The 26,946-nt window shown below is 37.1% G+C and overlaps 1 protein-coding gene across 1 annotated transcript in view; it reads left to right on the top strand.

Annotated features, from left to right (window-relative positions):
• LOC150085757 (uncharacterized) overlaps positions 1 to 25,664 on the top strand; it is a 97,475-nt gene extending 71,811 nt beyond the window's left edge. Inside the window, exons 18-24 of the mRNA XM_090374682.1 lie at positions 1,912 to 2,332; positions 7,555 to 7,799; positions 11,021 to 11,245; positions 14,328 to 14,429; positions 17,771 to 17,886; positions 23,344 to 23,509; positions 25,626 to 25,664. Coding sequence (XP_090230808.1) covers positions 1,912 to 2,332; positions 7,555 to 7,799; positions 11,021 to 11,245; positions 14,328 to 14,429; positions 17,771 to 17,886; positions 23,344 to 23,509; positions 25,626 to 25,664 — 1,314 coding nt within the window. The remainder of the gene's footprint in view (positions 1 to 1,911; positions 2,333 to 7,554; positions 7,800 to 11,020; positions 11,246 to 14,327; positions 14,430 to 17,770; positions 17,887 to 23,343; positions 23,510 to 25,625) is intronic.
• The last annotated feature ends 1,282 nt before the right edge of the window (positions 25,665 to 26,946 follow it).

Genomic DNA, 26,946 nt, shown 5'->3' with positions numbered 1-26,946 from the left:
TTTTGAAATACAGGGAGGCTTATTAAAAGTCATCGTTTCTATTCTCAAACAGATGCATTTGATGGTTGAATACAGGACCTTCCACTCAAACCACATAATCTACAGAGGCATCCCCAAGGTGGTGTCTTTTCTGCCCTAGTTGTTGTTGTTGCCGCTTTGCACTCCTTTCTCCTAATTGCAGCACTAACGCAGATGATACTCTGCGTTAATACTCTGCGTCTGATAAAACTCTTCATCTCCTCCAAACACGGTGACAAATCTGACGCTATCAACGCCCATGCCACTGCCTAACAGAAGAACTTCACTTTTACCTCGAGAACATTGGCCTATCCATAAACCGACCAAGTCAGTCAAATTTCTTTCACCAACTTGAAGAAAAAGAACGCAGACATATACATCAACGGTAGTAGGGTCCAGAAGGTCTCGCATCACACTGATCTAGGGCTTATGTGGAATGAAGGCCTGACTTCCAACAACACTTCGCCAACACTGAATCAAAAACTATGTCAGCAATATGGGCGATAAGACAGGAACAAACTTGCCACTCAGTATATACAAACATGTCTTGTTCCGATTCATTCCAATGCCTTTCTGCTTCTGCCTTCCTCACTAACGTCAAAAAATTTATGGGTATCGAGTACTGGATTTTAAGGTGGTTGAGCGGTATTAATGGCTACCCTTTCACCATCTCGAAACTTATAATGTATGCAAACCCTGGTTGCACCCTTTGGAATCAGTTGCTCATGGTAGGAAATCTTCAGATCCTTTGTCAGCTCCTCGTCGATCGTCTTGACGTCCCAAATGTCCATAATCTTGTTTCAGGCCCTAGGCTGTCCTGCGTCCTTTGCGATGACGCGTGGATTCCCCAAAGAAGCTCATTGCAGAATTTACACATTCTTAGATAACTTTTTCCCAACTAATACCCTGAAGATTGACCCTACAAGTTCTATAATGAGAAAGCGTACAGGTCTCAGAAGATACAGGAGATTTGCTATCACGTATAGCTGTAACAGTTTCTTGATTATCCCCTTCAGGTTGAAATCTCCATTCAACCCCACATTGCTCCTCTGCTGAGGAGAATTAATTTGTTTTAAATTAATTGTTTTTATGTATTATTATGCATATGTTAGTTGTACATATTGCGATACGTATGTATTTATAAGTCTCTACCTTTTGCTTGTTCCACTGTATATATACGTGCTTTATTTGCTCGTATTCGGTGTATTATTTTATAGAATCTAATGTAAATGTATGTGTATTTTATGTGCTATTTGTACGTTTATTGTCAGGTTATAATGTACAAAATGTATGTAGGCACCTCCCCCCAGCTGAAGACCGTTCAGGGGGAGGAGCATGTTGCAATAAATTGAGTTAATAATAATAATAATAGGCTGCTCAGATATCTTTGACATTCTTTTTTTCTGAGCGCTAATGACCCGCCTATATGAGAGTCTTGCGATGCATTTTTAACTCTCACCCGTACTGTATTTTAATTGTCTGCTAATTGAAATTCCAGCGTATTTTAAATTTAATCCTAACTCGCCGCTTTTTCTCAACATCACCCTACACCTGTTAAGTAAATCCTTAAGATTCTTTACATCATTAGCCAACGTGCATAAGAATGGCATATTTCGTGCTCTTAAAAGATAAATGTTCTATATCATAACTTTTTCTCTGATAGGCATACACTGGTCTGAATTTGAATGTTTGTAATAAAATTTTATTAAAAGAATTCTCTCTTGGGTTGTTTTCAGCCATGATGCATAAAAAATAAATAATGAGAAAATCCTTCCTGCATGAAACAAAAAAATAACTTTCATTTATATTTTTTAAGATTTTTAAGTGTACTGAACTTTTTTTCTCGCCCTTCATTTCAATAGAAGTGATAGTTTACTTGGTCTTTTTTTTCAGGCAGTAAAGTACACGACCCCCATTCAGTCATGTGCTAATGATTCTTCGAAACTGAGCCCAGGTAGCTCTAATGTCGAAATTACCTTAACGGATCCCAACGGCAACGACTCGTTTTCTGTTTCTAACACTAGTCAACCCTTCCAGATCTGCATTCCGATTGGTATTTCTGACGAAGAGGGGACAAATGTTACAACGGAGGCCGTAGATATGTTCATTTATGTGCATCCTCAATTTCAGGGTGATAGCGATGTTTTAGTATACCATGAGATGCTGGTGAACTCCACCGATGTCGCAATTAATGTGCAGATTATTCCGGACGACCCAACAGCACCATTGATTATATTTTACGGATATGGATACAAACCATCACTCGTGGATTACGACCAAATCGCTTCTCTCAATGATATCATCTCTTCGGATGGTAAGAACTTTTTCAATCTTCCAACGAATCCTGTGCAGTATAGATAGCTTGATTCACTTTGAGTATTACTGCTAAGTTTGATTTCAGTATGATTTATTATTCAGGGTGTTTCGAAAATATTTGCAAAAAAATGAGGGACGTGCTCTGTGCCCTAAATTAAAGGAAAACAAAAGTCAAAAATGTGTACACATTCGATTCTGAAGGATACGGAGCTATAGTGATTTGAATTTTAAAAAACAAGAATATGGAGTTTTGATTAGCTTAAAGTAATTTAAAAAATCAGAAGCGGACATATTTACCAGTAAAATGTTTATTCCTACTAGATGCGTATAATTGGATTCCAGTCCTATCGCGATACTATTTATATATTATTTTAATTCTGAGATGGATTTTACTTTGTTTATGTATCGAATTGGCATTAATGAAATACCGCAATGATAAGATGTAGCGTTAATGGCATTGCTTTTCAATTGTACATTACTCCCTTATGTGTTATTTACATGAGAAGATTATATTTCCCTTTTACTACTTACGATACAGTTGGATGAGGAAACAAAGCCCTACTTATATACATCCTTAAAACTAATTTAAATTAAAATTCATTAACTTATCTCTTCCGATCCATTGTTACCTCATCTTATCTCCAGCAGGACCACACACAAATGAATTCTGTGAATTAATTGCCGTTCCAGTAGTCAAGTTTTGCCGTCTTCTAGTCAGTAATTCGGACTGGAAACCAATTACACAAATTTAAATTAATATGAAATTTTAGCCAATATAAATGCTAATTATTAGATAAATTTTATTAGAGTGAAGTTAAAATAAATCAGGTACGTATTTTAGTTGAATAAAGCCGAATGAAAACCAATAATTAATAATTAGTTAAAATTAATAAGGAAAGCTAATAGAATTTTAAATAATACAATGTTATTAATCAGGCAGGATTCGCATAACCTTTCTACAGCGTACCAGTCCAGGATGCTTGGAATAATAATCCGTGTACATATGTACAACTTCTATCCAATTATGGATCAACTCATCGGATAAAGTCGTAAGAAATATCCACTGTTAAGTACTGTTGAATTTTGTATTTTAAGGCGCATGCGGGGGTGTTTCATGTTTCAGTGCAATGAAATAAGTGCAGTCTCAATGTAAGGAAACATCGGAGACAACAGTGGCAAAAACCAAGTGGCAAATTAGTATTTATTTTTATTGCCTTCATATAACATACTGTATTCCTAAATATGTTAAAAATTACAACATATTCCTAAATGATGTAATTATTTTTTCTGGTAACATCGTACAAAACAGCAAAGCTAATAACAGCGTATGATTCAAGATCTTCTTTCAGTCACATAGCTCCCTGAGGAGCTGTTGTGGCCACCAACAAATTCCTCCAACTGCTTCGATTGTGTGCTATACGAGCAGCATCGCAAAGTGTCATGCCCAGAAGTTCACTGATCGCATCCTTCCACCTAGTTGCAGGTCTTCCTCTGCACCTCTTTCTCTCGGTTTTTCCTTCCATTATATTCTTCAACAGAAAGTTCTCCCTTCTTACTATATGACCAAAAAACTTGAGTTTTCTTTTGTTGATGCTATGAAGAAGAATTTTAGTCCTGCCAATTTTATTCAACACCCACTTATTTGTCCTTCGATCCAAGTAAGCTCTCGTAAGATGATTCAACAGAACACAAATTAATTAAATAAAATAATAAATTAATATACAATAATAAGGGTATTTTGTGTTGTCATTCATGTTTATTTTTTTATTGTATTTTTTTGTAAAGCCAGAAGTCGTGCCGTGTCGCTGTTTTCCAATTCATTTGTTAATGTGTTCGTGTAAAACTGGTTTGCATATTAAACTGAAACTATTTTCCGCTTTATCGATATTCCTTGTAACAAAATTCTTTTGCAATTCTTTGATTTTATTTTTTGTAAGCCCGATGTTATGTTTTTACCAAACAATAGGAATGTGAATCGTCCTTTATTGCCTCCACAATGCAGTCCTCGGTGACTGTAATCCGTTTATGGAAAGCCTCTACTTGTGCATTATATTTCCAGCCCATTCTATCGGCGAAATGTAGCAAATCTGGTTGTAAACGACTTTTAATAAAGTTTAGGCTGAACTTAGTGCAGAGCCTAAAATTAAATCCTTTTTTACATTATTTCTTTCAACTCATCCACTGTGTAATCAGATCGCCTGTTGTCATATGCTGTTCTCCGATTCCTTGATTGTAATTAAGTTCTTATTATTAATTACAGATATCCAGGCCGACACTTTAAGTATAACTGTATTTAACATTTATTTTAACATTTTTAAGAGTATGCAAACTTAATGTTTCCCTCACAGCTTTATCCAATTTAATCGTTCGATTAAGAAGATCTATAAATCATCTAAGAGTCGTTCGATTAGTTTGTTTGGAATTTGATTATATAAACTTCTTTTACATTGCTGAACCGTGATCAAAATGTGATTTGCATTTGAGAAAATCTTCAGTTAAGAACTTGAGGCGAAAACTTTTTAATTTAAACTGTCCGCTAATTTTGCCTAAAGCATTGCTCAAGTTCGAATAATGTGTTATGTGTGTGTGGTGTTTTACGTCTTTCATCTTTTTGTCCTATTCTCTGATCAATTGCTAAAAACCTCCCAAACAATTAGTCATCTCATATTTCATTTGGAAAATACAGGGTGATTCAAACGTTTCCATACTTAGGGAAAATGGTCACTTTTTTTAAACAAATTTTCACTTTATTCGCAAAACATGCTCTATATGGTTGCCATTCCTTTGAAAACACATACGAATGCGTCTCTCCCGCTCAAGTTACTCAACCTGGTGTTATGCGCGTAATTGCATTTCGAATGCGTTCCTTTAGGTGATTCATGTTTTGTATCTTTTTCTGGTACACCATGGCCTTCAAGAGTCCCCCACAAGTAAAAATCGAGTGGGCTGAGGTCTGGGACCTCGAGGCCACTCCAGGGAACCACGGTGACCAATCCAGGAACCCGAAAACTGCTGATCCAACCATCGGCGCACGCAGATATTGTAATGGGGTGGTGCTTCGTCTTGCACCACCCCATTACGGCGGGGTGAAAATACGCCGGAAATTCTCCGTCCTCGTTTAGCAAGGACGGCATGATTGTGTCTTGCAGCATGTTAAGGTATATTTCAGCATTCGGATTTGTGTCAAAGAAAACAGGTCCGACAATTTTGTTTCCCCATATCCCGCACCACACCATCAGTTTTCCCGCACCTTGCATCTTTGAGGCACTTATCTAGTGCGGGTTGATATCACTCCAATACGTAGATTTTGGCGATTAACTTCTCCATTAACGTCAAAATTAGCTTCATCAGGACACAAGATCCCAGATGAGAAGTTTGCGTCACAGTCCAATTTGTTTACTGCTCATTCGCAAAATTCCATCCGTCTATCCGGGTCGTCTTCGCTAAGATGCTGCAATATTTGCATTTTGTATGGATGCCATTTGTGCTTTTTCATGATGCGGACGATACTCGATTGGCTGACACTGCTTTCTGCAGACAACCATCGTCTGCTTTTTTGGAGACTCTTTGCTAACGCTGCCAGCACCATGTCGGTCGTGCCTTCATTGGTGGATGTTCGTGGACGACCACTTCTCTATTGGCCAGTAACACTTCCAGTTTTTCTGAACTTCTCAATACGTTTGGCAACAGTGTCGTGTGTGATGTGCTTGCCATGTCGCCTCTTAAATTCCATTGCAACTTTGCGGCGCCTTGCTGATCCGGCCATGAGAATGATTTTTATACGCTCTTCTTTAGACAAAGGCATTTTAGAAGGGTAACACAGAAAACACAGAATAAAAGAAACATTATTCCCTATGTATGGAGACTTTTTAATCACCCTGGAGAATAAATATGCTGGATTTTGCCCATATGGGTTAAACCTATTGTTTAATCTGTATGGATAAATTAGCTTGATTTTGATATCGAACAGGTCCTCCATAATCTTTCTTTGGGCGTATATCGTTTTCATTAATAAATTTATCACTGCTGATTTTATTTGGCAATTTGTTTACCTGCACGCTTCCATTTAAGAGAAAAATGTTCTCTTTATAATCGGGCACAATCACTAGGTCAAAGGAGTTCACAAATAGTCATTTAGTCAGTGAATACAGTCGTTGGCCATGTTTAGCAGTCACTTGAGTTTGAACCACGGTCAAGTCAAACGCGTGAGTTACTACACTCTCACTCTTGAATACTCAGCTACTTCACCGGAAGTCGACTTTGATTTTATGCTGGTGTAGGCTGTCAGTGAATGTCACGAATCGTCAAGCCAATAATGTGACCCGACAATAACACCTTCTTGAAATCAATCTTGTATTTAACCATGAAAATTAAATCCTAACCAATCAGGTTAGCTCTATGTGCAACGATGAGAACAACTAACTTGTGTGAGTAATTTTTTTATTCTTAAAAGTCGAATGGACTATGAAAACAGAGTTGTCTAGATACATTTTAAAGGGTTGTTTCTATATGATAAATAAGTAGGTAAATGACAAATACGTAATGGAGATCTTACGTGAAATATAATTCATCGAAAAATGCTAAGAGCAGTCAGAGGAACATAACTGTCCAGTTCGAAGTTTTAATTGGTGTTTTCTTGACGAATGACTAATCTCTAAAAACTTTGGGCTGGACAATACTATTTTTTCTATTGTTGTACATTTTTCAGTTGAGCTTGTTGAGTTCTTGTAAGATCTCCGTTATATACTTGCCGTTTCACCTGAACATTTCTAATATTAAGTAAATCCACTTTTAATATTGTTATGACCACCATCCATTCGCTGAATCTCTCTACTGACCTATCCAATGAAATCAAATGTCATTGCTTCCACTTGAATCAATCTCCGTTAGTACCCATTTAATAGCCGAGTGGTCAGGCGCGCTGGTGTATAAGTACATGTGCCTTGAGTGACCCGGATTCAAGCCCGTGACTGTTGAATACGGTGGTGCTGTTTCTTGTATTCTCTCTCTACTTTGAGAACTCCTCTGACCGGTGTGGTCGTCACAGAGTATAAACAGAAAATTTATTTATTTATTATATTAATAGAAGCAAATATAATTTAGAGACGAAAGCCAATTTTTAAAGATAACTTCATTTAATTAAGCCTAAATTGGATTCTTGAATTCTTGAATTACTATGAATGTAGAATTGAAATAGAATTATTCAATGTTTTTCTCTAGGCAGCTACAAAATATTTATACCTTCTGAGACTCTACCAGAACCTGGGAAGTCGTTTTACGTTGCCATAGGACAGCTCGGAGAAAAGACAGACGTTCCGAGGGTGCTTTCCAGTCTCGCTACTTATAATCTGACTGTGCTGAACATGACCGCTAACTTCACCACCAACTATTCCATCAGCATATTTACATCGGGATGCTATTATTTCTCCGAAGAAGAGGAACGGTGGAGTTCAGATGGGTGTACAGTAAGTAAGATACCGTGTAAGCAGTTTGATTCCGAAGAAGGCGAAAGTGTTTCTTCGCCGTCGTCCCTCTTGTCACACGAATCTGTTCTTTAGTGTAGCTACGGCACGAGATCTTCACATATACAGATACTCTTTTCGCTTTCCAGTATTATCTTCCCTCCTGCCTTAAGAAATTCTCGAGCTCATTCTTTTGCACTGTTCTGAACAGGCTTTTAATATTTATATTGAAAATGAACCAAATTATATATGAAATACGCTACATTGCCGAAAGGAATTAGCAGTACTGTTCATTACAGTATAAAATTTTAATTTACGAAAATTAATAACTGCGTTCGCGCTAGAAATACAACGGCAGCGATTTCTAATGGGAGGTCATTAATCTGTTCGTGCCATGGCAGCAAAACTGGTACCCTAGATTAACGGAAAATGATGCCATCAGCAGCTACAGAACGATTTCAAGGCAAACTATGTAGGTAAGGAAAGGTACTTGATTAAAGTACCTTCTCTTAAGTTCAAAGTAATAGAACAGATCCTTGAGCTCTATGCGAAGTTTCTCAGTGGTGTCACAGGCCTCAAATTAATTTCAATGACAATAATGATCTTCCACGTAGGGGTCAAATGGTGCACGAATTTCTTAAAAGGAGGATATTTTTTACTGAGAGACAACCATATCTGTGAATTGATTGATGTAGGGCTTTAGGCACATCCGCACTCAGCTGTATTGCGCTATATATATTATGTCTGTAAATTGCGTGTGTTCTATGGCTGATTTGTCTATTTGCTGGACGAAAGCCCCCGGAGGAAAAAGCCATGCTGCCTTTGTTTGAGACCGACTAACTCAGCCACGTACTGAAAAAGTCCCATAAATATTCCTCGCGTCATTGACGGGATTCGAACTCAAGTCTTTTCTGCCCGGTGTGGGGAGGACCGTAATTGTATGAACTGTACAACCCACGAGGGCAAATTTTCAGGCCCGAAACTCATTATGTCTGGGATTGTTAAAGTTGTGTGCGCAAAGCGTCATTTTTCGTTTTCATTTCAAATAGGTGGTGCGCCAATAATTTAGTTTTTAACTGCTTAGCTGCAAGAAATTCATTAGATAATCTTGTGTGTGTCTGGTGAAGATCGAAACTCAAAAGTGCCCATCGTTCAGTGATAAAAAGGTTCAAGAATGAAAGGACACAAGATTTACTGCATTCACAACTCCACAATACTAAGTCCATGGAACGTTGATTTTAGGGAATTCAGCTACACAATAATAGGTGAATGATGCTCCGAGAACTTTCTCAATTGCTGAAAATCAGCATAGCAAATGTACTTCATTAATCGTGTTCTTATTACACTAAAGCAGCTCAGTGAGTGTCAAAATAAGAACACAGTAACAAACAAAAAACGAAAGAAAAAAGGGACTGGGCCTTTACAGATGAGATTATTGTTTGAGCCTTTGAAGCTCTATCACAAGACTTGTAACAGTAGCAGGAGATGAATATCCGCGCCTTCGTTTTAAACCTGAGTATAAGCGTTCCAGCAGGCAGTGGAAGCAGCCACGAACTAAAAATAATGCCGATTCGAGATTTCTGCAGAAAACGTTGTCGTTACTGTGCAATTTCTAGATTTGAGTTCCAGAGAATTTCTTTAAATTCGCTTGCGTAAGCCGACATCATCTCGAACCCTCTCGAAAGGTTACGCTCTCCTTCGTAAATATAAAAACGACTATTATTATTTGTAAACGTAGTTAATAGGGGACAGCACCTCCTGTAGAGTTTCAGACAATCTGTACCTATTCGATTACAAGAAATACATTAAAGAAACATGTCTACTAAATCAGTCAGATTATTCAATAAGCATTGGATAATTACCACTTGAAGCCTTGCTTCCTATCATATGGCCTACACGGCCGTCAGTCATGCATACTGTGGCCTCTGTTATCGATGTGTAGCTTTTAAACCTGCGAACAACAGTAACATCTTCCGGACCCCCTCCCGCAGTGGTGGATCTTTTTTGGTATGGTATCATGCGAATAAAAGCTGGTGCGGATTTTTAGGATAAAATTAAAACGCTCTCCCAATAATTGAACAAAACGGATTTGTGTCTCCTGTGATCGTTTGACCAGAGGATAGAAGCTCCTAATGGATGACACTAACTGCATTCCACTAGACACATCAAAATCTTCTGTCGGAGACGTGGGACTTAGTATGTGGCACAGGCTCATAACCTGATAACCAACGATGCAATAATTTTACGTTGCTATACGTAAGCCATTTTTTCGTCGAACAAATAAAACCAGTCAAAAATGGCCCATTATTGTTACGCGAGAGCAGCGATAAAACTCCAGAGACAATTGATAGTCGGATCTTTGGAGTTTGGATCCGTATAAACTTATAGCTGACAACAATTCGCTCAGTTTCAACACCTTTCCTAGTCGATGAAAATGTAAACAAGTGGTTTCATCGCTTACGTTAAATCTTTCTGCAAAGCACCTGGAATGTTTGGCTTGAATCCGAATCAAGGGTGGTCGATCCTCACGGGACACATCATCTAGCTACTCATCACCTGATTTTAATTTTTTGACCCATTTTTGGGCTGTACCTTCACTCACTATATTTTTTCCGAATATTGTACTTATCGTGCGCTCCTTAAATAGCGTATATTAGTTTATACTAATACAGTACACTGATACTTGTACATTCATATCCAGTTCAGTTTATACGCATAAATATTCTCAAGTAACTATAACTAGCAGCCATTATTCGTCAATTTTCACTACTTTATCGAACCGCACTTCACTAGGCATCAACTGATTCAGTATTATTTGTATTTTCGAAATGCATCAAAATCATCGTTGTACAATAGCTTCCACGTGATTTTTGTCAAAAAAATTAACCATTAAAAACGAACTTCTTTGGTCACCTGATAATTTACTCACCGAATTTGCTCAAGAATCGAAATAGTTCGAAAGTTTTTCTTCGTCCGCCGATTCGTTGTTTGAATATGGTGAATGGTAGAAAATGATGTATTAAATTGCTTATTTCTTGTTCTCTTTCAAGTCATGCCATCTTCAAACAGTGTCATTACTAAAATTATTGAATAGCATCGATTAAATTATAATAAGAACGTTACACTATACAGTACATAAATGTTCTTAGGTAGATAAGCTCTTCTGTTCATAATCTATAAAAGATGAAAATTGCTGCAGTTTTTTTTTTTTTTTCTCTCTACAGGTGCTAAGTGGTAGCCCATACGAGACCTGTTGCGAATGCACTCATCTCACACTCTTCGGAAGTGGATTCTTTATTGTTCCGAATAACATTGATTTCCGTTACGTGTTCCAGCATGCCAGTTTGGAAGAAAACATAACCATCTACTGTACTCTCATTGTCACGCTTTGTGTCTTCATCCTCCTACTGATCTACGCTCGTTGGAAGGATAGACAGGACCTGAAGAAGGTACGTGCGTTACAGCAGCATTTTTAGCAGTATGGTATAAAAAGTAATCATGCAATTTGGCCCACGACTTCACAAGGAAAGACAAAAAGTTCATCATGAAAGTTCCCATAACAACGCTAACGTTTTAACATCTTTGAAACGGGGAATTCATTTTCTCACATCAACTAATACAAGTTACATTGGTCGCATGTGGACACTCACTGAATGACTGTTGTCTTAACAAATGAGGCTAGTAGCTCGCTCAGTGCCAACAGATTCTTGGATTTCAGTCTTTACCCGAAAAGCTCTGCAGATCATTTATGTAGATTCAAATCTCTCACGAGATCATCGAATTCACTTTGTGTAAACAGTTGTGACCCACAGTTGTAAATTTCTTCGTCACAATAGTTCAAATCATCCTTTAGATCACAAAATTACAGATTCGGAATCTGATGACATATATTCAAGAACAACTGATGGAGGTAACATTAAAAATCACACACATTTAATTGCTATTTATAGTTGTGTATATATGTATATATATATGTATACTATATTTATAGTATTTCCCCCCCTAACACTTCGTAATTATTGTACTACTGCATTTAAATTCTCGTATTATAAGCATTCCATTCATGATTTTTAAAATAATTTGTTATGTAAAAAATAATTTAATTTTTAAATTACAAATGAATTTATATTTTGTAACATGATCTCTATTAAAGTAGATGGCTATTAATTTTATTGATAACTTGATCCTGTGACACAGTCTTATATCGACTCAAGATTACATTGTATCTGCTTTATATGGTTTGGTAAATTCTATAAAGGGGTTTAGGCCTGAAATCCTCAGACTACGGGAAATTTATTAGACGAACAAGTTCCCATATTGTGAAGTTATACTTCATAACTGGGTGTCACTCATGTCACCAGACCTACCCGCCCACCGATCAGAGGCCAACAAGATTCGAAACGGTGTCGTCTTGGTTGGGGGGGGGGGCCTCATGGTATCCTGCATTACCGAGAATAGGTAACAACAGTCCTCTCCACTGGGAAAGCGTTGCCTATTCGAGGGATTTATAAGTGAACTATTTCAGTGAGTTTGAGGAGAAACTGCTCTTTCCTTTTTCGACGGCATTTCTTCTTCTTCCTTTCCTACTATCACTTTCCTCCATCTTTTCGCTTTTATGTGACTAATAGGGACAGAGATGTAGATAAGTGCTTATTATCCCATACACATTTATGAAATCCGTCTGGGTGGTGGTGGTATCCGCCGAGAATAAGTGACATTAGGCATTCACAATACGAGATGTAACAAAAACGATCCCATTTCAACTACTTCGGTGATTTAAATCGGTGATCGTTTAAAGTAAAATGATGCTTTGCACTAACTTCTCCAGTAAATTTTAATAATGGTCCAATAAATTTTAATTTGTGCATAGAATTTATGAAAAGATTTTTTAATTATTTATTTTTAAAAAAATCTTTGCTTAAATTATTAAATTGAAGTTACTTTAGAATTAAATTTAACTTATTTATATGTAATAACCAAAAATTGGTCATTATTTCTAAATAACCTATTTGAAATGTTTATTATAACTTTTTTTAAAAAATGGATTGTTGCAATAAATGACATCAGCAATACAAGAACACCGCGCATAATCGGGTATATCGCCTAGTGGATACGATCACAGTCAAAAAGGTTTTGCTTCAAATCGAGAAGGAACTTTTATCGGACATTTTTCACAGTGTGACCAAGTCTCAGCTAAGGACTGCACGACTTCTTTTTTCTCTGAAAACTTGAATTTTCTTCCAGCAAAGGAATAAACTTTCCACGTCTTTAAAGTGTCAAACCACGATCTGTATTCGATTTTAAGAAGACACCCTATCCGTCTCTCCGAAACCAAAGAGTCTCATAAGACTCTTCGGTTTCGGATAGAGACCAAAAGAGTAGAGAACATCCAAAATCATTCAAAAGTTGTTATTCCTGATGTATCGCTGTACCTGTAGGACTTAAGAGTGCAACACTCTCGTAAGCACATACGCTCTGTCAGCTTTCGTTGTTTTTGATGATCGATCTTCTACATACACGGGCGTGAAGCTGGTCCTCAAAACATTCTAACTTATTCAAAATATGCATCTTGTTAAATTTCTTTTCAATAATAACGTAATAAAATATTTAACACAATGATGAACTCAACATTGCTTCAATATTATAAACTGATATTTTTTGGTTATTTCAAAGGTATCGCTACATCGTGACAGCTTTCACAGGCCCCCGATACACTCGTGCCTCTGTAGCAATAACAAAAAACAAGAATATGAAGTGGTCGGGTGTAGTCCACTTTTAGCCAACGTTTTAAAATCTTTTTCTGAAAAGTCCCTCCCATATTATTGGAGGAACTTTTATGCGCTTTTGACATTACGATCGGGTTGATCTTTCTCAATCATGACAAAAACAGTAAAAATTTCAGTACCTTACGATGATTCATATGTCTGTTCTCTAAACTAGTAAGAAGGACACAAAAATACTCTGCTGCCCTGCCCAGAACTTGTTCAGAAAGTATGAATAGATCATTCTCATTTTTTTACTAAGATTTGTTTATTATTTACACGTGCTAAGTTTAGAGTGCATTACTATTCTAAGTGGCAACAAGCAAGGTTAATGCTACTCCAATTCGAATCGATAGACTTCCTCCCGTTGCATTTAATGTAATCAACCTGGATATCGCCCTTAAAGTCGATTCCACGGCATGAATAATTTCTATAAGTTCAATGCACCTTATCCACAAAGAAGAAAAAAGTTTAACCGAGACACTGAAAAATTGCTGTACTGCCTACGAATGTTAATCCTCCGTAATTAAATAAATCTATTTAAAGCGAGCTAGGGAAGAAGTTCGTGAATACTTGAGAATAATCGCGAACATTCTTCACTTCCACCCTTACTCGTTTCAGGAGGATGTTATGCAATTCCAGTTCTGTTTGTTGATAACAAAACAAGATGTAACCGTTGCAGTAACTGCCTTTGTGATTTTTTATTATGAAATTCATTAATAACGTAAAAATGAAAATAATATTTTATTTCTTTTGTTCTTTGTTTCAGCTGGGTGCTACACCGTTACCCGATAATCACCCAAAAGACAGATACGTGTACGAGATCCTTGTATTTACTGGATTCCACAGGAATGCAGGAACAAAATCAAAGGTTTGTTATTTGACCGTTCCTTCAGTGAGAACTAAGTTTTTAGGTTTAATAATAACATAAATATTGATGCCTGTAATTTGCACAACAGTAAGTCATGGTTTACGTGACAGTGATTTCACCACCTCACGCGTGTGGGCAGGTTTGAGTTTGACTCCTCTATTAGACCATGGTTTTCTATACTTGTGAATTTTTGATGAGGTAACCTCTCTTAAAGTTACTAATCCTTACTACTTAATTTTTTTATACTTTTTATGACGCTGATCTTGGTTCATTATAGCTTAGTCGCTGATGCGCCATAAGGACCAAGTAAACCAAGCCATTCTCATCTTTGTACGGTTTCCTCTTAAACAATCTCTTCTATATATTAGCCAACTGGTATTGACGTCTCCCAGGCAGATCTTGATAAATTCATTAAGCAACTGAATTCTTTACTTTTATTAGGGGATCTCAATGAACATAATATCCTGTTAGATAGGGCAGACACTAATATGAGGAGCCGCATAACAGATCGTATGCTCGGAAGTAATGAGCTCTCCTCCTGAAAGTGAGAAATAATACTTTTCCTCCCTTATCCTTTCGTTTTCTTTCATTAATCTTTTTATTAACTCTCCTTCTCTTCTCTCTCTTCATTTTTGCCCTTGGTGTCAAGTGACAGGATTTTCTAGAGCGATTACTAGTTCTTTTACTTTTCTATTTTTGGTAAAACTCCTTACTTAATACCATCTCTTTTTTTAATTGACTGTACGGGAATTAATAATACACGTTTTATCGCTTTTACCCATATGACCGACCCTTATACGCTCAGTCAAATTTTATTCGACTACGACAACGTGTCAACTGTTTTTAAATTCTTAAAACTTATTCATTTATATATAAAATACTGCATATACTTTTTTAATCCATATTCCGCCTTTTACCCTTATATTAATTTAAACTTTTGACGGAGTAACCTCTTTCAAAGATTACCAGAACTTATTCTTAACATTTTATAACCTTATCTTGGTGCATATTAGCCTTTGTGTCTAATGCAGTAATAAAACCATAAACCAAACCTTCAATACGAACATAATGATTGATTCCATCAGCTCATGCTGCTCTGTTTACTTTTCATTTTAATAACTTTGATGAGGGGTATTATTTTTATTTGCGCCGTAATCATTTTAAACGATAAAAATATTAATAAAATGAAAGATCCTACATTAATACAACATGATTAGTGCTTGCCATTGGTCGCTTAATTTCAAGATTGTTAATATGATGAATCTTTGCTGATACCCAGATCTTGATTTGACTATAATATTTCCTTCTTTCTTGACAGCTTTAACACACTGATATAGAAAGCAGCCATCTAACAAATCCAGAAATTCTGCTACTCAAGCGAGTGAGCAGTTTACGAGTTTCATTCAAAGTCAGGAAAATTAAAGTACCCCCTATTAAAGCATTGTAATTTGCTAGATTAACAGAATATATGCTCTTGAATTTATATGCTCGGTAATTAAGGTTAAGCGTAACCGCCTTTTTTCCTTCGGTCAAGTCTTTCCTGTGCACCATTGAACAGAATATACCGTTATATCAGAATGAAGCTACTTTTATGCATTCAGTGAATCAGCCGTTACTGAGAATTCATCAAGTTTAAATCACCAATCTTCTAACAATAATGTGAGAGACCGTTTCTTTTTCTATTCGTTATGACATTAATATACCCCATGAACTTGATGATATTAGTACTTTCTTCGCCATTTTTCCAGTTCGATATGAAATTGGTTTTAGCACTATCTGCACAACTCTTCAGTAATTTCGCATTATCTTCCCATGGTTTTACATTTCTCACTACAGTAGTGTTATGTGGTAGCACAGTTGGTAAGATTGCCGACCTCCCCACACCAGGTTTGACCTGAGTTCGAATCCCGAGACCTGAGTTCGAATCCCGGGATGACAGAGGAATTTTTATTGGTGTTTTTCAGAACATGGCTGAGTCGGTCTCAGGGGAGGGTAGCGTGGGTTTTTCTCCCGGAAACTAGGTTTTTCGTCCAGAAAACCTACCTCAACACACGCGATTTACAGACAATATACACGGATCAACATGGCCTTAGTCACCGATGCTCCTAAACCCCTAACAACAATAACAACAACAACCTAGTAAGCCCTGCTGATTTCCGAAGTCAGTATACATTAATATTGAGACATCTCTCTATTCACGGTTGGCCACGTCCTACCCAAGCACCACGTGTCAAGCACAACTAGCTAAATATGCTCGTAGAATTTCGAGACATTGTCGAGGAGACAATGGTACAATTGTAAATGCAAGATGCCGTGATCGACGGAGCAAACGGAGTTCCAGCGCCGAATGATAATAATATGCCACATAAGCACTCGGTCTGTACCCGACATTTCAATGGACGCTGAAGATCCCTACATTGATGATTGGCGATGTGAACTGAAAATGGAAACTGATTAGTCCTGAAACAAAACAACCCCGAAAAACTCTGAAGCTGAGGAACTTAACGGGATAGCCCTGTAAACACATTAATCCACTCGGAACGCAAGTCGACATTATCGCAGCGCGCGCGCACACACACAGTGAGACGATTAGAACGAATGTCAACACGAATAAGGTGTGCAGGACGGTGCATGATATGAGTGCAGCGATCCACAAGCCGCCTATCTGATTGATTGTCGCATTCAATTTGTTTCATAATGAGGTGCAATCAGATGCATAATACTTTTATGTGGCCAAAGTGGTTTTGTCACAGAACGCTCCGGGGCAGGGGTTTAGGTATAATACTAAGAGTTGTCATCATGACTACAATCCGCACAATATGAAGAAATAAGTTGCGAGTTCGACACGCCTAGTTGACATCATCGTTCGATGTAGATGACTGATGCAATTTTGCTTACCGTGTTGGTGTTACGACCAACACAGTGAGAAAATATAATCTTAACACTTTCCTGATTAACATTAGGAAAGTCTTAAGGTTATAAATCGCTTTTGGTGCTGATATAATACTGTATTTTTATTTATCTACAGTTTAGGTCCATGCACTCGATTTATAACAGTAAATAAACATTGTTTTATTAACTGCGTTAATTTATTATTATAAATAAGCATTTTGATAATGTAGATTAATAATAAAATGACCTAATATAACTTTATATTTTGCCACCAGACAAAACAATAAACATCTACAGTATAGTCTAAGTCATTGTTTTCTAATATTTCCTAAGATAGTATAAAAAGTGTACAAACCACATGAGATAATTAATTCAATTAATATAAAAGTATATGTAAGGTAAATTCATCAAATGGAGAATGAATTGTTATAGTAAATGAATGTTTTCAGGTATTCCTTATGGCTTCAGGAGAAAAAGAAGAAACACGATTACGAATTCTATCAGACTCCGAACGACCAGTGCTGAAGAAAGGCGGTGTGGATTTATTTGTAATGGCAGTACCAAGGTTGTACATTTACTTTGCTCGTATATTATAGTGACATTTATATAGTAACTGAGCCATAGTTGCGGAGTAAAGGGGATGGCCATAAATAACAGTATGAGGAGTGATTAGAAAAATAAAGTAATTTTCGAATGTACAAACGAACCACGATACAGGTAGAAGGACATCATCTGACGTCACTGATGGCTGACTTCCTTCCAAACACAAGAATGGGCCACAAGATTTATTAAATATTCGAAATAATAAAATATCCAATGCCATTTTGGCCCTTTCAAAATCATTTCAAGCGAAAAACCTTCAAGATTTAAACTGCTTTGTAAAGCACTTCCGTAGCGAGTGGCAGATTAAAAGTTACGCTGCATGTCCATTTACAATATAGGCGTAAATGTGTATATCTGTACATATGCACCACAAAATGTATTCTCATAGTTAACCTCTTCAAACTTGTTTGGTCTTATGTGCACCCCTCCGGAGTAGAAACAGGAGAAAAATCTATTTATCTAAATTCAATTATCTTAATGTTTGCAACGCAAAGACCTTCTTTCACCTACAGTTACCTAGGTAGGGCATTACTTTTAAACAAATGGCATAGCCTAAACGCTAATCTGGCATTTGCTTAAACGAAGCCATTGCAACGACAACCTATTTGGATTAATCAAACAGGTTGTCATTAAACAAAAAGTTTAAATTCTATTGTCTAAGATAAAAGAAAATCCTAACACTTTTCATGATTTTTAAACGGCAAAATAGCATTTGCTGTTCTATTTATTTAAATCAGTTTCTCAAATCGGAAGGCCACCACATCAGTTGATGTGTGGCCTTCCGATTTTCATACTTGCGTCTTTATGGCTTTCCTGACAAAAGGGTGTACAGCTATACATTTTAAAACAATTTTTAATACAATATTTTGGTTTTCAGGGTGTTGCAGAAATTCTCTCGGATATGCCAAGCTCTGCTTGCTACCTGGGAGTCTAAAACGCTGATGGAACTGATATTCGGCTGGCACTCAAGTCAAGTGGACCTAATTTCAGTGAAGTCAGGTCGGTCTGTGACAGCCAAATCCTCTGCTTGCACCTTCACGATGGTGTGGGACTTTTAGTAACCATTGGTATAACTCCCGTGTGCAAGTCCTGAAATACGGCACCTAGCACACCGTGGGTGATCACCCACGGTGATGACATATGGTGCACCAGGATCGCGAGCCGCAGCAACAAGGCAAAACTGGACACGATACAGCGCGTCATCCTGTTAACCATCACAAGGGCCTAATTCGCTATTAGCATTCCAGCGCTCTAGGTCCTGGAAGGAGATCTTCCTCTAGACCATGAGCTTATTCGACACGGACTGGTGTTCCGACTGAAGAGAAGTATTCCTACCAGTCATCATGGGAATCAATCACCTTAAATCTCACCATTAGTGTTAAAAAGAAAGAAGAAGAAAATTAATCAGGGATAATTACACTAACTTTGCCAGGCGATGTCGTAAAAAACGCCCAAAGGCGTAGTAACCAGAAGCGTTATTCCGGACGTCTCCATTGCAAGCACTAAGCTCTTCCACAGTTTCCACCCGGCTTTTATGGTATGAGATCCTGCTGGAGAAAGTACCTTAAGATGCTTTAATTCTAATCAGCACAATGACCTTACAGTTGCTCTGTGTGCATTTAGAATTTTCCCAGTTGAAAATTTATACATTGAGGCGCATGAACTTTCATGCTACAATTCCTATTACAGTTCTTAAACAACAATACCATACTTCAGATCTAATCAGTTTAGTTAAATTTTCTCGGTTATTTAAATAAAAGTAACCCAGTTAATTGAGAAATTTGTATGTCTGGCTAGAACCTAACTTCAATTAATAATGTGGGGCAAATGGATTTCATTATCTTTCATTTATTATTTTTTTTAATTTCGTTATTATTCTTTTCAATATTTACTTTATTTCATTAAACATTTTTAATTAGGTAAAAACTTGCGACCCTTTGTTAAGGAATATTATTAAGACAGAAGTTACAGAAGATATCTTGCACATAGCCACCGCAAAGAAGATTTCATACGTGGAACTCTGTACAATGTACTCTAAAATCTGTCTCGAGAAAATCTGAGGTTTTTATTACACGGCTTCATCCGCATACAGTTCGGCATCTGTTAAGGAACTAACCGTCAATAAAATTGGACTGTGCACGCACAAATCAGAAAGATGAATGCAAGGCATTATTCATATAAGTTTCGTTTCACGTTTCCTGTGAATTGCACCACCTTCAGAAGATACTAAATCCCCATATTTGGTCATATGGCTCAAAGATAAGGCAATGTCTTCCTAGCGGATCAGATACACTGCAGACGCATGTATGTCAATTAAAATCAAATAAATCGAGAACGAGATCGGGAACCGACCATATCAATTGTTTTCTTCAGAATGTTAGGAGTATCTCAAACAAATTGAATGCCCTTCAAACCCTACTATTTTATTATGAATTTTAAATCATTTGTTCAACGGAAACCTGGTTCAACCTTAACAGAGATGATGACTTTCTAAGCAACTTTAAGAACTGTCACTTCATCGTTAATAACAGAACGGACAAAAAAAGTGGTTGAGTGTTGTGTCATTTATCTTTAAAACATCGATTCAGATTTATAGGACTGTGAAGAGCTTGACTTGTAACCTTTAGGTGATCTGTACAAAATTTAATTTCAAAACTCAGAGATCCAAATGTCTTATCTACCTCCCGCCGGATCACACCCCTGATAGGAGGATGGAACATCACATGTGGATATTCACAGAACTTGTAACCAGTTTCTCTAACTTTCATAATGGGAGATTTTAACATGCCTCTTTCGAGGCGAAAAACGGCAAAGGTTGACCTAGATGCCCTTTTCTGCATCTTTGGATTAGTACAAGAACGCAATAATCCTACAAGGACAAATCAGATGTTGGCTTTTCTATACCATAATCTACCAGGACTAGAAAGAATAGCGACTAATTTTGCTTTTTTCCGACCATACTCCAATTACATTTAAATGTTCCATGAAGTTCAAAAGTATCCAAACAAATGCTATGACCTCTAGGAAAATTTTCTCCGATAAATATATGAATGTCGAAAAAATTCTCAACTTTCTAGGATCTTATAACCGGGAAGACATATGTAACCTCCCCTTTGAGGAATCAGTTAACCAACTCTCCTCCAATCTCTCTCTCTCAAGAATTACGGACCTAGGGGCCACTAAAGTTATACGTTCTCCCAGAACTAATCGCTGGTTTTCTTCTGAGTTTGAAAGTGCCTTCCTGAAAAAGCAAAAAAAAAAAGTTCCAAAAATGGAAAAGAACAGGGCCAACCAAGACAGCATCTGTTTTAAAGGAAAGTCAATTTTCTTAAATTGAAGAAGGCTACGCACTATAAGTCTACAACCGCCTGAAAGAAATTAAGCGGATTTACTATAAGCATGTGTCGAGGTGCAATATGAGTCAATCCAAGTTTAATGCATCGATTGGCTGAATCAAACTTCAGGGAACTTGAAGATAAAAGCAGTATATGCGTTTGAATATTAATAAAACCATAACATCCATGATCCAAATCTGAAGGATTACAGACCAATCTCGATTGGGTACTCGCTTCCGAAAGTTTTCGGGAAAAAACGATCCATACAACACTTGTTATCACTGTTTCAGCCATACACCTGTATGGTCATCAGTGGGCGGTCTACCATCACTAACCCGCTCTAGACTGTCTTTGAAATACAAAAGTCATTCCACAGTAAACGTCAGTTGGATGTCACCTTCCTCGAATAAAGGCTGCATATGATAACCTCTCAGTAAATGCTCATCTGCACATATTGCAGTTTCATTTCAATTTTGGAATCCTAACTTGGCTGGAATCCTAACCAATAAGGTACTACTGATTTACCACAACGGTGAGCAGCTAACTTTTAAAGGAACTAGAGGAGCTGCGCAGGGTGGAGTTTGGTCCTCAACACTGTTTGCAGCAGCGCTTGAACCGTTCTTATCAGAAAATACAATTTTTTTGGTATATGCTGATGACTTTAATCTCCTCGTTCATCCAAACACTACTTACTCTGTATAAAAGGTTACTCTGGAAGTCCAGAAATTTATGTTTTACCTAATAATAATCTACATTTCAATGTACTCCACCTAAATAAAGAAAAATCGGCGCAACTCACGAAGAAGCGTGTAGAAAATGATATTCGTGTCTTCATCGACCTGGCGCAAATCAACAAGTAATTTTGCATAAGGTTCTGTGCGTAAACTGGGACGAGCACCCCACTTTCATTTGTCGCTTCAATGACCTAAAAAACAAATTTTTTGCCAAAGCCTGGAGTTAAAAAAGAATGAATAGGGATCTTTTACCAAAAGCTAATAGTACAATACCTCTTAACGTGTGTTTATCTCATCATCCTTCATGCATCGGTTATCTGGTCATCTACGGCTCTAACATGTCAGAAGCGTGTTTATGCGTTTCAGTACTAGATGATAAGTTTGAATTGGCGTTTTAGAAATTCTCCCACGATAACGAAATTAGTCTTTTATGCTACACTTGTCATTTCACATTAGAAATACATTTTAGTCTCGAGGAACATAAGCATATCGCACCAACTAATTTCTCAACAGATGAATGCACCTGTAGTTCAGAATATTGTGTCTTATGATCCTATAAGGAGAGAGAGAGAAATCTGTTCACAAGCAGGCTTACAAATTAGATATTTAAATATGTTCTTCCCAAACAACGTAGTGGAATATTGTAATTCTCTTCAAACTGATCCCGAGAGTGTTTGTTCCGGCAGAGAACACACGACATCAAAGCTGCAGGAAATATATCAGTTTATCCAACCTCTGTAGGCTTCCAGTTGATTGTTTCCAGCGAGTCTGCCATTTTATAACTTAATAGCTTGTTAGATTGAATAAACTTTCTCTCAGTGTCACAAAATTATCCAAATACTGAACTGTCAATAGTTGAAGATAGATTTGTCTAGCAACTTATGTATTGATATGTTATTTTGGACATTTTTGTTATTATATAAATGATATATTGCTTAACTGAAAAGCTGTTAGAGAATGAACATCCTTCGTGAACATCCAATTTTGCTAAATTGCTGTCCTGGAGTGAAAATCCTGTACTAAACTGATAAATAAATAAAAATCTGACGAACAATGGAGGAACTGCGCGTTGTGTCGAATAACTGAGGACTGTATTTTAAAAACAAAATCAGAAAAAGAAAATCGATCATTAATTCATCTTCTCTCTCATAATATTAATTTCATTATTAAATTGTCATCATCTCTCGTAAAAATATCTGTTATTTCATAATTCTGGGTGCCTTAGTAGGAGGGGGATTACAAAATATTATAAAATATTTGTTAGAATATCTGAAGATTCGTAAGAGAATTTAAAATCCACACATAGTGCGATCAGTATTTATTTTCCTGATAGAAAAAAATTAATTTCAGATGTCTAGGCGATCTGAACTATCTTCGTATATGGCACGACAACTCTGGTAAAGGAAGGTGGGCGTCTTGGTATCTTCGTTATATTGTGTTTCGAGATGTGCAGACGGGTCACAAATTCGAGTTCATCTGCAACAGATGGTTTGCTGTGGAAGAAGATGATGGAATGGTGAGTTCCCCCTTATGTTGCGATGAATTTGGAATATGTAGTAAAACATAATTAAAAACAGTTGAATTTCATACTTAATCATCAAGTAGATCAATGAACTCCATATCAAGTAGTTTTTCCCCCACAATATAAATTAACAATCTCGGGTGTAAATTTGTTCAGCTCACTGTCTCCCCTCCACTTAGTTATTTCTGAGTTAACTTGCTGACGCATCAAGAGAGACTTTTTCTTGTAAAAGTCTGTTATTATTAATGATTTTGTGCAACTGATTATATAGATTTAATAAAAAGTTTTCAGTGCGGTGTGTTAATAAATGCATTATCCAATACGTAGTTTTCAGTGCTGTAATTTCTCCAAATAGCAGTTATAACCACTCATAACAAACAATGGAGCTATCGGATAACTTCTTAATGTGGACATGAAATGGAAAGTACATGTATACGAAGATACCACTGCATATACGAAGCAAAAAACTTTATAAGATATGACTTTATGATGCACCTTTTTTCGCGACAAATTGATTCTCAAATATAAAGGTTTACAGGAAATTGCATAAAGTGATACTTCAGTTATCGATTTGTGCAATTTGCGATACACTTTTATATCCATAATAATGAAAAACAAGATTAACTATGCTAATATGAACGGTATTTTTTCATTGGAAACTGTGATGAACGCGAAAAATTCCACGATTAGTCGGAGGCTAGTATAAGAGAATAGGTGCCACATCCTGGAAAAGAGCTCTAGTGAGTTACAGAGTGTGATTGGCAAGTTGAGGGAATAAAACCAGCTATTTAAAGTGATGTTACGAAATCAGGAACCAGACCAGTTTTCTGCAACATAATGGGGTACAACATTAGAACACCACGTCGATAACTCCTAAATTTGGACATTTTATTATGACCATCAGATGATAACGTGTTGTACCGCCATTGGCACATCACTGCTTCGACATTACGACGCAAAGGTGTTGAAAAGAGACGCGGGAAGTATTGGACCAGATTACATGGCAAAACTTTCCTTCATTCATCCTGGACCCATTGCTCGAGGGTTGTACCTGTGAAGACTACATTCAATTCATCCCACAGATGCTCAATGGAATTGAGATTCGAGAATTAGCCGCCCAGGGGAGATGCTTGAAATCCTCGTTTCTTCAAACCCCACGTCACACATTTGGTGAAAGTTACATTATCATCTTAGTTACATTACATTTCATTATTCCAGTAATGAAAGTCTCATGCAACACGTTAGGGTAAACAAAATTGTGTTTACCTGAGCTGCAGTGATGTTCAGATGTGCTCTGGTATTCTTGGTCCTCTGTTACGACTGCTCCCCCTAGTGGTAACAGGGAGCCAAAGTTATGCCAAGAAAACATATCCTATTATTCCAAATTACAAACACCTCCAGTTATAAACCACTATTACGAATCCCTCCAGTGGCTTGTACTTTCGGTTCACAACATGACTGGATCCAGTGCCTTGTGTGGTTTCCTCCATGTGCACATCCTTCCATCGCTGCTGAAAATCATAAATCAGAATTCACTGGACCACATGACTTTCCTCCATCTTTTTCGTTGCTGCCGCCAACGCAGCCGTATTTTTCAGTTGGTTTTCGAGAAGTAGCTTCAGTAGCTTCCTGAAGGTCTCTTCCTATTTCTGCGGTACTAATGCCTTGTGATACTTCCCCATTATTGCTTAACCCCTTTCCATTAAAAGAACCAAAGCGCACACAAGTACATCTACAGATCGATCGCGGTATTGCCAGCTTTGAAAACAAAAACAAAAAAAAGCTGCATACTCGTCAAAATATACTTTATTCAAATTATATCGCATCTAATTATATTTTGTCAAGCCAGTAGCTTCTTTTGGAAATATATATACTGCCTGCTATTATTGCCCTGGCCCACCTCCCCGAGGTAGTGACGGGCATCTTTTGTATGCGTCACAGACAGAGATACTACGTGGAGTTCGGGGAGACCCTCGGTGCCGGAAGAATAAAGTACATTATTCTCATAATGCACTTTATATAATAATCAATATGTAAGAACATTAATTTCACGTGGTAGATTAAGTACTGTAATTTATTATTCCAACGATACAAATCTATTTTTCCTTAGTGCTATAAGTTCGTTAACGATGAGAAGCCTCAGACATGAAAGCTACAAAAACTGGAAAAAAAAATCAACTCAAATTTTTGTTTAAATTCGGGAAACTATTTGTCCAGTTCTTTTTTTGTTATTCGTTTCATGCTTTTTCAGTTAAACCATGCTGAATTTATTGTAAATTATTCCAGTTGATTCTTCGTCTCTTCGGAATTTCATTGCTACACACGCTCTAAGGGATTGACGGGTTAAGAGTGTTTATCAGTACGAATTACAAATATTCCCGTGTTCGTCTTTTCTAAGAGCCGAATAACAGATCCGCCAATTTCGTTTCAGATTGATCGATTAATTCCCGTGTGCGGCAAAGAACAAGCAACCGAATTCTCTCATCTCTTTAGTACCACTTCTCATCAAAACCTATCGGATGGTCACATTTGGTTTTCTATTTTCCTTCGACCCCCAAGAAGTCGCTTTACACGCGTGCAAAGAGTAGCAGTTTGCGCCGCTATGCTCTACCTATCTATGCTGGTGAATGCGATGTGGTATCAGAGAACGCCTGATCGACCGAGTCCAGGTTCAATAAAAATGGGACCATTTTCTTTAAGCCCAGAACAGGTACGGATTGTCATTGAGCAAATATCTTTCATATTTTCTTGATATTTTTAGTATCGGGTCTGGTACACATGAGTTTTATTTGACTTAACCTTTCGCGATGATTCTTTGATTTTTGCCCCTTCCCCTGCAGCTTGGTGTCGGTGTGATATCGAACTTCATCGTCTTCCCTCCCGTCTTCTTGATTATTCTCATATTTCGAAAATCGAGACTTCGTCGTCTTCGACCTTCTAGGATTCAGAAAGCGCTTCAACGACAGCGTAAGTATTTTGTTTCCGAATTTATTTATATTGGAATGCATAATACCGGTATGTAATCTTACTTCGAATAAAAGTACGTGTTATACAGTACATTCCAATTTAATATTGCGCTTTGAAACAATATTTTTGTCTTTGAAATTACTCAAAAATAGAAATACTCTGATTAATATTAAGGGGAAACAAAAAAATAGAATACGAGACATCATTAACGTATAGATGTCAAACGTTTTAAATTTAATGAATTTTACAGTCATTTAACATTTTAACGAATATAATATTTAAAAAAATGGAAAAGCACTATAAAAAAGGGTTAAAAAATGCTTGAGCCCAATAGTAGGTCGAGTTTGGAATTGTCCTTAGGAAAGCCAAATTGCTTTCGATACAACTGTTAATGTATTCTTTGGATTGAACTTGCTCGCGGGTCAGTTTTGTATCTTTACCTTTGTATTTGAAAGCCACCGTCA

The sequence above is a fragment of the Mastigoproctus giganteus genome, chromosome 5, assembly GCF_048544385.1.
Source record: "Mastigoproctus giganteus isolate SK-2022 chromosome 5, ASM4854438v1, whole genome shotgun sequence".
Classification (NCBI taxonomy): domain Eukaryota; kingdom Metazoa; phylum Arthropoda; class Arachnida; order Uropygi; family Thelyphonidae; genus Mastigoproctus; species Mastigoproctus giganteus.
This window is presented reverse-complemented; position numbering and strand designations above follow the sequence as displayed.